Below are 15239 nucleotides of genomic sequence, written 5' to 3'. Positions count from 1 at the left end.
ACCACTTGCTACGGAGGATCTTATCCCTACTCTTATCTGTCGGTGTCCTTATTGGGGACACACACACACACACACGCACGCGCACACGCACACACACACACACACGTATTTGCAGGGGCTAGTCCAATAGGACATCAATCCAAGCATAAGATTACAAAATAAGGAGCAACAGTAGTTTCAGATTTATACGTAATCACAGGCAGAATATTAATCCTAGCAATGGACTTTTTTTGTGCTTAAAAGAAACATCCACCTATTGTGCCCTACGGACCAGTCCATCTGTAGACATAAAACAGGGGACCTACTTGCACAACAGTACTCTAACTTTAAAATGCATTTCACAACGTAACGAGTCAGCAGCCCAGGGATAAAAGGAAAGACAATGAATTACTCAGTATTTGTAGCAAGATTATCCAGAAAATAAGAAGTCATGATGCACGGCAACACCAAACACCTACACAGAACGACTCCATAGGAAATCAAATGCTTTCATAACTACAGAAAGAACGAAAAGAAAAGCATTGCTGTGAACAGTGGCGGCTTCCCACGAGGCACGAGGTACATACCTAGGGGCACCACTTGCTGGGGCCTGAGCCAGAAGGGATGCGATTGTGATGCTGTGAGAGGCAGTGCAGCCAGGTGATGCTTGTAACGGATGTGGGAGCCTCAGGTGAAGGCTTTGGTCACTAGACATGCTGCAGCATGGATCCCTGTCTGGTGGTACCGCCAGCGCAGATTATAATTTACCTTTACTGACTTTAAATATTTCATATTTCAATTTTTTTAGGTGGTGAGGGGGGTTGTGGGGGCAATTACTGTTGTGTTTAGGGGCGGCTTGACCTCTAAATCCACCTCTGGCTGAGTCCGAACTGTTATTGAGGTCACTATAGGGGCCAATCAATCCATACAGCAGCTGTTGCAAAAGGACAAATCAATTAAGAAAACCATATACACCGAAACAGATATAGGGTTTGCATTATTATTTATTGAACAGTGCTTAAAATCCAGGGCGCCTGCCAATTGTTCAGCTCCATTGGATTTGGCTGATCTAGGCCTCCCATGTGTCTTCATTTCTCCCCCCTGGCTAGAGATCTATAATACACAGGACTTATTTTCTTATAAGTTATACTACGGGTTCAATTGCACAGAGAGAATCCTCTAACTACTTATTTGGCTATAGAAAGATAGTAAAAAGTACAGGCTGGACTGAATGTCCTGGGCCGATGTTAGGTCATATAGGTGTTGTGGGACCCTTCGTATCATCTTTTACTGCAGCTGTAATGATGCCATTATCTACACAGCCACATATCTTAAGCCCCGGAGCCTTCCATGAAAAGGGAATTTCTGGGTGGCAATTGGGCTGAAACTTGGAACAGCTGCACTTCTTGCTTGGGGGAGTGCCATGGGCATGTAGCTCGACTGCTGTGCTTATTTGAGGTGTACGGACAGACCTAGGACATTTATTTCAGATGGACCTATTGTGCCCAGAATGAGATGGGTACAAGTGCCAATACTAATGACAGATGTGGCTGGAAAGACAATGGGTTGTACGACGCATAGGCATGAAGCCACACGATCCGCGCATAGACGGCATAGCAGTGAATACACCATAATACTGGAAATGCAGTGTAACATAACATATGCACAGACTGGATCCAGATCCCCAGAGGAGGGGGTGGGTCCTCAGACAGGGCACCCACCAGGGATTTCCCCTGTACCCCTGTGGGACAGTTCGTCCCCGCTTACGGTTACTGGCGCCGGTTCAGGAGACGGCATTGTGCTACAAATGAGGTCATGTAACAGCCAAAAAGGTACCATTATTCTTCACTGGTCTTCCCTTTACACCTCTGTGCAGCATGAGCCATTGCCGAGCAGGCACTGTGGAGATGGCTGGACAGTTACTTGTAGAATGCACCCAGATTTTCCCATAAAGGCAGCTGAACATCCTGCAGCACACCATTACCACCACAACCAAAAATGGCTACACGTGAACATACCATGGAACTACAATTCCCAGCTTCTCTTGCCAACCAAATTCCATGGGTTGGGTACGGGATGCCGGTGTTCAGGATCACGGCGGTCAAAATCCCGATGCTGGCATGCGACAGGGTTAGTATACCGACACTTGTCAGTCATTATCTTAATCCTCTCCCTAACCCTCCCTCCCCAGTGCCTGACCCTAACCCCTCCCCCCTAGTGCCTAACATAACCCTCCCCCTAATCGCAGTACTTAGCGTCGAGATGCCGGCACCAGGATTCTGACAGGTGTCGGGATTCCAGCGCCGGCATTTTAAACGTCAACATCCCGACTGTCAGGATATTGACCGGATCCCAAATTCCACAGGCAGGCTGCTTAACCCTGGGGTTCACTGTAACCGTGCCATTGTATTACCGTCCCAAGAAAAACAAACAGCCGGGGTAACTCTAGTAACAGATAAAGCAAATAACTTCTCCCACTTACAATCCGTCAAAGGGTAATTTACTAACCACAAACCTGAACACCTGAGTGCAAATGCACCTGTGATGACACACACCGAACTTTGGCATAATTGCTCCTGGCTTTCAGAGGAAGTGCATGGATTGTTACATGGTCATTACATTAGTTACAGCTGATGGGAGGAGTAATGTGGATACAGGGCATGTCTCACCTAAGGGGGAGATATATTTAGCCTTGGATAGAGACAAAGTACCAACAAATCAGCTTCTGTCAGCCTGTAACATGACAGGAGCTGATTGGTTGGTCCTTTAGCTCTCTCAATGGCTAGATATATCTCATGACTACTTACAATGGGATGCCAGTTTCACTACAGCTGGAAAGCAAGTTCCTAATCTTCATAACATATAAAAGTATAGAATGTAATAAAGGGCACGATGTTGAATTTTCTCAGTGGGGGAGTCATAATGTGTTCAAGATCGGTGTGTAACAAATAAAGGATGGACATACGAAGTAATCATTAGGAGAGCGGAAGCACTGCATTTTTCAGTGCTTTGGAAGAAGATATGGAAAAAAAAGGCTCATTCATTGAACTGGTCTTATTATCCCACTCCACTAAGAAGTTGCAGATAACAAATCAAGCTACAAGGAGCAGACATTTTGCATGAGTCTAGACTTAACCTGGAGTAGGACAGAGAACCCATGACAGATAAAAAAGATGAAGGCAGCCATGTTGCATGCTTTGTCACCTACAAACTCAAGTCAACGTACTGTTCTTTGTATGACTCACCGTGCCATGAAAATATAGCCTATGCATTCACCAGGGCAGAGCTGGATTAAGACCTTTAGAGGCCCTAAACTCTTAAAAGATTTTGGTGTCCCCATATATATTTTGCTCAAGGCCAGATTAAGGCTTGTGGGGGCCCCAGGGCACCTAAGTTGTGGGGGCCCCATCAATAATATTACCATGGCCTCACGCTGCGACTGCTATGCCCCTTACCTTGTCTCTGGTCTCTCCACTGACACAAGGTCGTAGCATACTACTTCATGTCCGCAACACTGCTGGGAACCGACTGCAGACAGCGTAGCAGACATGATCTAGTACACTGCCAGGAGCAAACGCAAGATTTTGAGTGGGGCGTGAAAGAGAGAAGGAGGGAGGGATAGATTAAGTGGGAGACAAAGATAGAGAGGGGGGAGCAAGGGAGAGAGGGAGGTAGTGAGATATAGGTCCCCATTTATTAATGATTGCAATGCGATCGGGGCATGACATTACCGCTCATGATCGCATTGCAATATGCAGTCATAGCGTCCGGATGTATTATACGGCACATGCAGGGACATGGGTTCCAAAAGGAGCCCATCCCTGAGATGTGCCCGGAGAGCTACCGGGGCTGCTACGCATGTGCAGTCATGCTGACTGCAAACGTACAGCCGCCATTGCCGGTGAGGATTCCGGAGGAACCCTCGGCAGGTTAATTATGCGTAGTGTAGCTCATAGGCAGGGGCCAATAATGTTGGTAAATTTGGCAGCATCGATCCCCCATAGAGACCTATGGGGGATGCGGCTGCCTGCGGGAATGGAGGGATCGCAGCAGGTATCGGAGATACCTGCTGTGGTCCCTCCTTAATACATCCAGGGGAAACTTAATATTTGTGGTTAACCCCCGAAAACTGGTGTTTTCAGGGATTAAACCTCAAATATATAATGATAAATTGGCCCCGTACAGAGGAAGGGAGGACAGCAAAATAGAGGGAGAGAGAGAGAGAAACAAGAGAGGGAGGGGGAGAGAGAGAGAGAGAGAGAGAGAGAGGGAACAGAGAAAGGGAGATAGTGAGAAGCCATGAAGGAGAGAGAAAGACGGATGGGGGATGAGAGGCAGGGGGAGAAAGGATAGGAGGAAAGAGAGAAAGGGAGAGGGAGAGGGAGAGGGAGAGAGAGAGAGAGAGAGAGAGAGAGAGGGAGAATGCACTCATGGGGGCGGGCAATTCGCGGCATTATGCTCAGCCCCCTCTCCATACACCCGCGAATCACGGCAGTATGTCAGTGAGGGGGCGGGGCTTCCATCATCAGTCAGCAGCCACGGACCGGTCCATCAGTGACTGTGCTCATGTGCTTCCTGCAGCCCTGCAATGTCACAGCCACAGCTTCTGTTTGCTGCTGGGAGCTGGACAGAGTATGTATGCGGAGTATTACAGTATTGCAGAGTATGTATGCAATGTGGGGGCCCCTAATGTGTGGGGGCCCCTGAACGGCCGCTCCATGTGCCCTGCCTATAATCCGGCCCTGATTTTGCTCCTCAAAGAAAAGTAAGCTCCAAAATTCTCGCTAAGTCCTTTAAAAACCCTTCAAATTTGGAGAAAAAACCCCAATCTGGCAACACTGTTCTGAGCACCGCTGCACTCACTCTCAGTGAACGACTGAATGGGACAGCCAACACGACCAAGACAAGAACGGTCAGGTGAGCCTCGGTGGACTATGTGGCAGTTTACCAGTCATCAGATTCTAATTTTGTTGTATTCCCAAGATTAATGTATATCATTAACCTCTGTTCTTACTTTGGTATTATTTTTATTATTGTATATAGCCCCATTTTGTGGAAACTGGTTCAGCTACACCATTTGCAGTTTTGCACTATATTGTCCTCCTCAGGAAGTCCGGCAATGGAAAATTTCAGTGGTGCCCCCCTTTCCTTGATGCCCTAAGCATGTGCTTATTTAGATTAATGGTTAATCCAGCCCTGCACCAGGGAAGCCAATCCCGGGATCCTGGTTGTTCTTAAGGTCCCAAAAATAGCCGGGATTATAATCATCAAATCTCAGTTATTATGGGATTTAAAGCACATTGTGGATTTTGCCGTGGGCAGTGAGATAATACTTACCTTCTCTGATCCGGTAGCGTTATCCGGTCTTCTCAGACTCTCTCAGCTGCCCCTACAATAGATGGAGTCTTATGATGCAGATGTTCTCAGTCACTGATAGGCTGGGAGCGCACTGCGTGGAGACATCATCACTGTGCGGTGCACTCCCAGCCAATCAGTGACTGAGAGCAGCCGTATCACAGGACTCCAGCTCTACTACTGCAGCTGAGCCTGGGAGAGAACTGGGCAACGCGCCCGCTGACCAAAGAAGCCCCCACTGACTCCCGCTGTGCGACTAAGGTAAAGTGAAAAGGGGAGTGGTCAGAGGGAAGCCAGTAGAAGACGCACAATAGAAAAGGGAAGCAGGGGAAGGGAGAGGAAGGATATCTATGTACAATTTATTCCCGGGAATCCCAGGATTGAGATTTTTTTCAATCCTGAATTCTGGAAGTGCAAAAATTGTTTTACCTACCAAGGAGTTATGGGGGAGATTTATCAAACCTTCTAAAAAGGACATGGGGAGATGCTGTCCATAGCAACATATTGGCTTCTAGTTGTCATTTTATAGAATGTAATAGATAAATAATAGCTATAATCTGATTAGATGCCATGGGCAATGTCTCTATTTGTCCTCTGTAGGCAGCTTGATAAACTCCCTCCTATTTGACCCTTGCGTCGGGCATTTCACTAATTCCTAGGGCTCTATTCATTATGTTAATTATCGGGGTCCGATAATGAACATTCTAACTCTACACGTCCGTTGGAACAATTCACCATTGCTTCTGCGCGAGACAGCTGAGCAAAAATATCAGCTGACTCCTCGAACGCTTTCGGAGCAGTGGAACCAGTGCGCCTGCCTGACCAACCAGTCACACGTGCACACAAAAGCCCCGGAGTCGGACAGGGGCGGAGAGATCCGAAAGGATGGCCGATGGCAAATTCTCTCGCAGTGAAGCTCTGAAAATATTGTATTTTCGGAGCTTGATGAATTCTGTCCCCATACTAGTGTACGTGGACAGCGGGTCATTCCGGGAGAGAAAGGGAAGCAGGAGATATCTGTGATACTAGTGTATGGGGACAGCGGGCCATTCCGGGAGAGGAAGGCAAGCAGGAGATATCTGTGATACTAGTGTATGGGGACAGCGGGCCATTCCGCAAGAGGAAGGCAAGTAGGAGATATCTGTGATACTAGTGTATGGGGACAGCGGGCCATTCCGCAAGAGGAAGGTAAGTAAGAGATATCTGTAATATCACCTATGTTACCTTTATGAAGAATGGCCGCAAAACTTAACTTTCCCCTGCTTTTGTAGAAAGTGATGATGAATAGACTAGTGAATAGTGAATTAATAGGCTATATTCTCACAAGATGGCAGCTCCAACTATGTGCAGGTGACAGGATGCTCAGTCTCATATTACCCAGCAAATTGCAACGCACCTTTGTCATCCTAAAAACTCAAGTCAATGCTTTGAATGGCTGATACTGAACCATGCCACAGCAATGATGTCTGCTAGTAAGAGGTGTGGAGAGCGTGCAATGGTTAACACAGCCACCACACGTGCCAATGCCATGGTATAGCAGATGCTGTGAAAACCATTTGTTCCACTTCAGTTCTACCTGCAGGATAAGATCACTCCGGGAATGACTATTTGCTGAAACATGCCATACAGAACTAACCGACTGCACAGCAAATATAGAACATGGCACACAGGACCCATGTCTGCAGAATAGCTTATTAATTCACTGTACAGCAGATCTATGGGCAGCCAGTGCATCCTGTGTCTCCAACACATTGCTCAAACATTGTTTCCACAATATCATCAATTATTTAGTAAAATATGCATTTTTGCCTAACAGAAGGATTTAAAAAATGCCAATAACTTTCACTTGAATTAATGTTAATCATGTTTATTATATGGTTACGTAAAAATATCCTGGAGGGCAAATGAAACATTCTATAATTGTAAATACATGGATATGTTCTCCAATAATGCACAGTCAGATGTTCTTCTGTGCGCTTTTGTTGATACATACTATATGTGTTTAGAAGCCGCCGTTAAGGTTAGCCCAACGATGTCTTCTAAACACGTAATGTAAAAACAAAATCTGAATTTAGACTAGTTGCAATAGATCCCCCCTATCCCTCCCTCTCTAGGCTAACCGTTTCATGCAGTAATGCAGAGCACAGACCATAATCCAGGTTTCCGGCTACTGCCGGCTGTCTGCAGTGAACATCCATTCAATACTCAGACACAGCAGAATGCCCATACAAATCATTTACAGCTACTCAACTACTTCCAAAACAGCGGAGATAGACAGACACAGATGGTCACACCTACCCAGGTGAAGACTTTCCAGACTCCAAAATCGGGCCATCTCCTCTCTGGCTACCATGCTTTGAGAAAAAAAAAAAAAGGTGGAAAAATACCAAAAAAAAAAGGATTGCAAATGCAGAGAAATAGCAGCTGTAATAAAATAAAGGATGGTCTGGTAACATCCGAAGCTGCTGCTAAGCTAGAAAGAGCTTATTCACGGCTTCCATCCTCCGCGCCTGCATTTCAGGCCAGACACTAGGAGGGAAATGACAGCTCAACATTATGTGCTGCTGCAAATTTGGCTGCTTAACTGACGACACCATGGGGTAGCCTTAGGGAGGAAGTGCTGAAAAACTGTAAAGCGTCAGTACAAATAACACACGATACCAACCAGCTGTGCTACCAACACAAACAAGCCCAACATCAGGAGCCGGACAGGAACTGAGCAATAACCTGCAGGGGAGTCCACTTCACACTGACAGACCGTACCCAACAGCCTCTACCCAAGCGGGATTTCCCTGGGCTACAGATGCTGGTTGGCGTTAAACTGCTATTCTATTTTGGGGCTTGGTTGGGTCTTATAATTTGTGGCCTTATCCTTGGCTGTCTCCTTTAATTAAAATGCTTTTTAAATGTGGTTTATATGACATACACTAAAACGATCTTACTTGTGCCATTGATGTTTGGTTTATTTAACTTACTGTTAGTCTCACATTCACAGATTAATTGGTGTTAGCCAATACCCCTTCTACAATGGAGCCAGGGTTGGATTTCCAGATCGAGTAACCAGGTAATCTGACACAGGTAGCGAGTAGGGTTGAACGGGGGAACGACCAGTGTAACACCCTGCAGAGTGACCAAGGTCTGGTTTACAGCATAGGAAGACGAGGATCCCCAGTACTTGGAGTTGTCAACTCCAAGCACCGGCAGGAGAAAACCACTGCACATGGCGCCGTCCCATGAATAACCTGGGTTGGAGCCACGGTCTGAAAGGGGTATTTTGGTGTAAGAGGGGTGTTAGGGGACCAAGCTCTGAAAAGCAAAGCTTTCCGTAGCTTGATAAATTGCTCCAGACTGAAGTACCCGTTGAATGCGGTTTCATGCGTAACTTAGCTGAACGCAGGAGATGGTGATGATATCTCTGGCGTTCAGCCTCTGGAACATTGCAGAGATGCTATAAAACGATGGAGGAAACTGCTGATAAGATGGATAGTGCATGATTAGCATTTTTTAGCCATAAACTGTAGTCACTACACTATTGATCATTCCCATAGTTTACCCAGATGGTCAATCATCCCTCCTTCTACCCAATGCATCTACTCTGTGGCGTATCTTTGTTTCGTCTACAAAGAGGTACACTTTATCTTCAATAGCCTTCATAATGTAACAGTAAAATGCAGATATCAGGCAGCATTAAACTATATACAGGGCCAGATTAAATTTTGTGGGGGGCCCAGGGCAATTAGTTTTATTGGTAGGGTCCCCACAAATTATCATTAGGATATGCTGGTGATGGTTTAAAAAAATATATGTGTAAATTCTCCCAGCACCACAAATGTGTTAAACACACTGTAGTATCCCCCTCATATACCATACAGAAAATTCAGTTCACATACGCCACAATGCCGCCAACGCTGGTGATGTAGCTATGTGTGGGTGGCCCTGGGCAACCGCCCCATCTGCCATGTTGTTAATCCGGCATTAACTGTATACCTTCGGAGTGCTCAGCAGAGATTATGCCCAGTGAGACTTCACGATCGCATTCCGGAAACAAAAGACGACGTAAATACTCATCTTAGAACATTTTAAATCCCACGCGGCAGTAGAAGAGCCAATTGCACTGCGCATTTGCAAGAAGTTACACTTTTCATCACCATAAAGGAAGGTGGCCTTATGAAAAATTGGCATTGCTTGGATAAGGGATCAGTGGATGAAAAAATAGCCTCATTTCAGAAATATTTACAAGTATGTAACAGAGTAAGTACGAGTAAGTAGTATTGAAAAACTGGTCGGTAATGAAAACTGAGGAAATTTTTTGGGACAAAGCTTTGAAGCCTGGATAGGTCGCTGGAAATGAAGAGCCATGAATAGCTTCCAAATGCAACAAGTAAGTAGCACACCATAAAAAGTATTTAATGAAAATATGTTGCTGAACTATAGTATGTTAGTAGTGGATGTAACAAGGATATAAATACATTGCTGAACACAAAAGCAGCACCTAACGTCAGTATGTCAGTTATACAGCACTTACCCAGCTGTCAAATATTTCCTAAATATAATCACTTGTACGTCACATGCTGAAACATAATTTGTTTCAGCATGTTCAGTTAAAGTGCACTAACCAAACTAACAACATTAGGGCAGCCATTTTGTGGGCGGGATGTACTAAGCATCCCACCCGCGATGCGGTACATATCGCGGTTCATTACCGTGGTATGTACCTAGAATATCGCAAAGGACAGTTCTCCCGATAAGAGCTGACCTTTGCGATGCTCCCAGATAGAGGGACTTCCTGGTTTAATACCCAGAAGTCCCTCTGGTGTCCTCCTGCATGGGTGGGAGATGGGAGGGATCCAATTGGATCCCTCTCGGAGGAGGCGTCCCATAAAGTAGCCAAACTGCATTATTTGGGGGTTTTACCACATTTTCCCCTTTAGTACATTCCTCCCTACAAGTGTAGCCTGGGAAACCGTAACTGAACCACATGACGCCTCACCGGCTTTAACTGGATTGAAAAACTTCATAACCACAATTTTTGCGTTTGTTGGCAAAATGCCATCCTCACCCCGCGCACAAGAGAGATAGTTGCTCACGCTTGCATTAGCAAGAGCCCCCCCCCCCCCCCCACTTCCCCCAGATTCTTGGGATAACAGGCAATTCTACCAAAGGGATACTTACCTGCCCACAAATGGGCAAGAAAAGTCTGTGGTGACACAAATTCATGCCAAGCAATTAGAAGTTTGCGAAGTAAGGATCCAGTAAGCTGAGGTGTAATAAAGATACAACCCAAAAAGAACGCTGGATTTTGAGTCATGAGGCACTGTTGTATCAGCCAGCAGATACTTAATTTAGAACGATTAGATCTAGGTCAGGCCTGGCCAACCTGTGGCTCTCCAGCTGTTGTGAAACTACAAGTCCCAGCATGCCTTGCAACAGTTTTAGCATTCCCTAATAGCAAAACTGTAGCAGGGCATGCTGGGACTTGTAGTTTCACAACAGCTGGAGAGCCACAGGTTGGCCAGGCCTGCTCTAGGTTATAATTAACCAGTAACCTGAGGAGATAGTAATTATATAACCGGACAGGAAAAAGTACTTTGAGGCTTTAGTTGCAACATAAAGTAGCTGTAAAAAAATAGATTTTAATATGTGACAGAGAAAAAGTCACAGGACTGACGTGACAAAAGATTTTAACAACAAATCAAATACAGAGAAGGACAATTACTCTGCTTACTATACACAAGGAAGTGCAGCCCCTTACTCCATTTCAGATCTGCAAATATTACCAGTTCCATAAGTCAATGTTTACCTAGAACAATCTAATCTGAGCAATAAACTGCAGAATTCTTATGTATTAATGAATCATAGTTCTGTCCATTCCCAAAATAAATAAATAATTAAAATAAATGACTTGTGATAATGCTGTTTACTTTACATAGATGTGATATACAGGCTATATGTAAAAAAAGGAATCGCATGTATCGGTCATTCATTTCTAGCGACTTCCTAGGCTGCATTATGTATATAGATTAAGCCCACAAAATAACTGTCTGACACTTTCATATTTTGTGAATTAAGCTGGATATTTGCAGTAAGATTTTCAGCTAGACTGAGCAGAAAGACTGAAATAATACAGCTGATATTCAGGGGTTTTTGCCCTCTCTCTTTCTTGTTTTAGGAGAAGGGCAAAAGGCAGGGCCGGTGCTACCACTAGGCAGCTGTCTAAGGGCGCCGGCAACAGCTGGCAGTGCGGATATCTCTTTGGGAGACATCCTTATTATGACGGCGGATCCTACAAGCTGCGGCCCCCACACTTAGCTGCTGTCTGGCTGAGAGTGCAGACATGTCACAGTCTGAAATGCCTGATGCAGCACAGTCAGCAGCAGCAGTGCCCGACGCCTGCCCCCTTCCCTCTCTGCGTGGGGGCTGCTTCCTCCCCTGGGACCAGCCACCAATGTACTGCTGTCTCTCTATCCCTTCACCTGCCCCTCCCGAGGCTCCACCCAGTCCTGCTCCTGTTCCTATAATCTGATTCCAACCCAACCAGCTCCGTGGGGTGAACCCGGGAATATGAAGAGACCACAACCTCCTGCAATCAAAGGTAAGTATCTGTGGAGGGATGGGTGTTTTTTCGTGTTATATGGGAGTTGGGGTATATGTGCATGCGCAGGTTTCTGGGAAAATGGCGTGGCGGGCATTTTCCCAGTGATTTTTAATCTGCCCATGCGTAAATTGGTAAATTGAAGGGAAAATGTCGCCATGCCATTTTACTCGGTGAGGTAAATATGAAGAAGATGGGTGCAGGGCTTGCAGTGTGTGTATAATATATATATATATATATATATATATACACATATATATATATATACACATACATACACACATATACATACATACACACACTCACACACGCATATATACACACACACACACACACACACACAGTCACTTGTGAGGGCATTTGTGGGTAGTTGGGCTGAAAATCTTGCCTGGGATGCCATGACACCTTGGCAAAAGGATGCACCTTGTGACAAAATGGGACAGAGAAAAACAGGAATAATCCAATTCAGATTACTTGAAAAGTAATGTAACCGACTGGATAAGCATAAAACAAAATTTTATCTTCATGTGTGAATACATATTGGGGCTTTCTTGAGAAAAGAGTTTAATCAATTTAATTTTGCAAAACATTACAAAGGCATTACAATAATACACACCATTGGCAATTATTTATGCATTAAATGTTAGGTATATACCGAACCCATAGTTTAGTATTCTGTCTAATACAAAAGAGTGTTGCAAAAGATTCTACGGAATTCTGTTTGCCTATGAAAATTAAGCAGAAGTATAAAAGATGGAATCAAGATTAATGGATCATCAGAGATACAGTATCTCCTGTGTTGGACAAGCACACGCTGAAGACAGCAGTCCTCATGACTTCCAAAATTTGGGCCAATTTATCAGGCTCTGAAAAGATTAGGCTTTCAGAGCTTGGCACCAATTGCAAATGCAGCTGTAACCTACAGATCACCAGAGGGGGATTTTAGGACACCTTCCCGACAGCCTAGAATAGGCAGGAACGGTATGATGACTGTGCATCAGCAGTAAGTAAGCCGGGTTGGAAGCCAGGGTAAAGTGATAGAACAAGCTATCCCATTACAGTTCACTCTTCACAGGGAGGGGCTCTTATCGGATCTGCTGTGGCGGCAAGACAAGAATAAATACAAAAGTCCTACTTACATTCTGCACAGTTTTATCCCAATCCGGCAAGAATCACAAAGGCAACAAAGGTCCAGATCTAAACTCTTCCAACGAACACTCACTTTCCTAATTTAAACAGGCATAATGCCCCTTATTCCGGAAACCCCCCAATTGGGGCACTGAAGGAGAGTAGAACTTTGCATTTTATCCAGTCTTACTGAGCTCTATCCAAAACCAAAAATGCTAGCTTTTGGTGGATTAGTCTTTTGAGATAAAAAGATTGAACAACTTACTGTTAGAAATCCTTATGGTCTTCTTGCGTCCAACTCTATCCAGGCCGATGGGTGTACTCTGTGAGAAGGCGAATGGTCGCAGGCGCGCAGAGACTGCTTTGTAGGGCGGCACCTTGTGCGAGGGAACTGGCGGCCGTGGAATCGGCTACAAACAGGACAGAGAACATAATATATCCATTAAAATAGACAATAACCGTTAGAGAAATCCACAACTCCTCTCTGAGTCTGCACTAAAATGTATACTTACAGGGGAACTCTTGACAAGTACAAGGCCTAAAACTATGAAATGTAGAGCACAGAACCAAAATGAAGGCCTACTCCATACGATATGTCAAATTACGGTTTATGCGGTAAACAGATTTAAAAAGAGAGATAACTAGTACTATGAGCAAATATACATCTACCAATAGACATAAATAATAAACTATTTCTAACTTATCAAAGTTATCTCTGTCATTTAAGTATAACTATCAAAGCTGCCTTTCAATGTATAAAAGCTATACAGGAATGTATAGTTTGGTAAAGGAGTGGACATTAAACTTTTACTAAGAGTTGTATAAAAACAAAAAGCGGCTATAAAAAGCTAAACTAAAAAAAAAAAAAAAAACAAACTGAAAAACTAATTTGTAGTAGGCAGAACGTGACAAAATGGCATTCAATGCATCCAAAAATACTATACTAAAAACTTTAGAATTGACAAAAAGATTCAAAGAGTTTCCTAGCAACTTTTTTAAAAATAAAAATATTTTTGATGCGAGTAGCATTTGTGAAAATCCAGAAATGCAATTCTAATCTGAAAATAAAATACACACAAAAAAATTATAAAGTTAATGAAGTGCCACAATATTTTACTTTTTTAGTTTTTTACACAATAAAGAAATAGAATATTTCACATTCTGCAGCCTGCAAATTGCCAATATCATAAACATAGGTAGAGACATGCTAGAAACCCAATGTCATGGCTGTTGACCACCATCCATCACAAAAACTTACTGACACAAAGTTTTACAACCTGAGACCATCATTAAATATTTAAATACACAACACTGTTAAAATACACAGATTAATATAAAATGCCAAAAGATACAAGAGCTGGCATAGAGCGCCTACTGTGCTTATGTAACTTATTATAAAATAAAATAAACCTAATATAAAATGCCATCTACGCATAGAATGTAATCAAGAATATTTAAATATTCTCTTGGGGTAATGGCAACTCAATTTATTGAAGGGATTAGTACAATTTACTTGTAACATTATTATTTCATGCAGATTCTCAGCAGCCCAAAATTCATGCACCGCATTAGATCTTCTATTGATCAAATTTGATGTATTAAAAGATCATTTCTAGAAGGAAAAAAAAACAAAGTCAGGAAAGGCAAGAAACTGGAGTTAGTTTAAGAGCATGCAGGTTTTATTGTGAGAGAGGATGGAAAACATCAGAAGATCTAGGTTAGATAGGGCCATTCGAGAGGAGAGAAGAATCTCATGGCCATCGATTTGGTAGAGGTCATGCTCCAAGTCTTACTTGTTGAACCAGATCTCCACCTTCGTAGCCACTTGTCCCGTAAAAGTTGACCCCACCTATCACAGAAATGGGTCTTCTCTTACAATTCACTTGAAAGTCCATGCTAGGTTGGCAACCCTTTGCCTCCTCACTAAACGATCGTGATGGCATATTACAGAGCCCACCACCAGTGCTTTGGCAATCCATGGGCACAGAGTCCTCTGGGATGGAGAAACTGCGGATGGCCATCTGACCATAATCTGAAACAGGCCTTGGTCGGCACCGGCTTTTTCCACATGCCCATTTCCGGGACGCCACTTTTTGAGATTCAGCCTTTTCCTCATCGTAAACTGGAGATTTTGTCCGGGAATCCTCAGTTGTAACCTTTTTTAAAAGTTGAACAAGGCAAGTGA

The 15239-nt window shown here is 44.0% G+C and overlaps 1 protein-coding gene across 4 annotated transcripts in view; it reads right to left on the bottom strand.

Moving 5' to 3' along the window:
- The window catches only part of SPATA13 (spermatogenesis associated 13), a 70050-nt gene that overhangs the window by 30108 nt on the left and 24703 nt on the right, over positions 1 to 15239 (bottom strand). For 3 of the 4 annotated variants that reach the window (XM_088458601.1, XM_088458602.1, XM_088458603.1), the window contains exons 3-4: positions 14848 to 15210; positions 13320 to 13464 (exon numbers count right to left, since the gene is read on the bottom strand). In XM_088458601.1, coding sequence (XP_088314727.1) covers positions 13320 to 13464; positions 14848 to 15210 — 508 coding nt within the window. The remainder of the gene's footprint in view (positions 1 to 13319; positions 13465 to 14847; positions 15211 to 15239) is intronic. The other variant, XM_088458604.1, reaches the window with a different exon arrangement.

The sequence above is a fragment of the Taudactylus pleione genome, unplaced genomic scaffold (assembly GCF_031769625.1).
Source record: "Taudactylus pleione unplaced genomic scaffold, aTauple2 ptg000842l, whole genome shotgun sequence".
Lineage (NCBI taxonomy): Eukaryota > Metazoa > Chordata > Amphibia > Anura > Myobatrachidae > Taudactylus > Taudactylus pleione.
The sequence above is the reverse complement of the archived record's forward strand: the minus strand, read 5'-3'. Positions and strand labels throughout refer to the sequence as shown.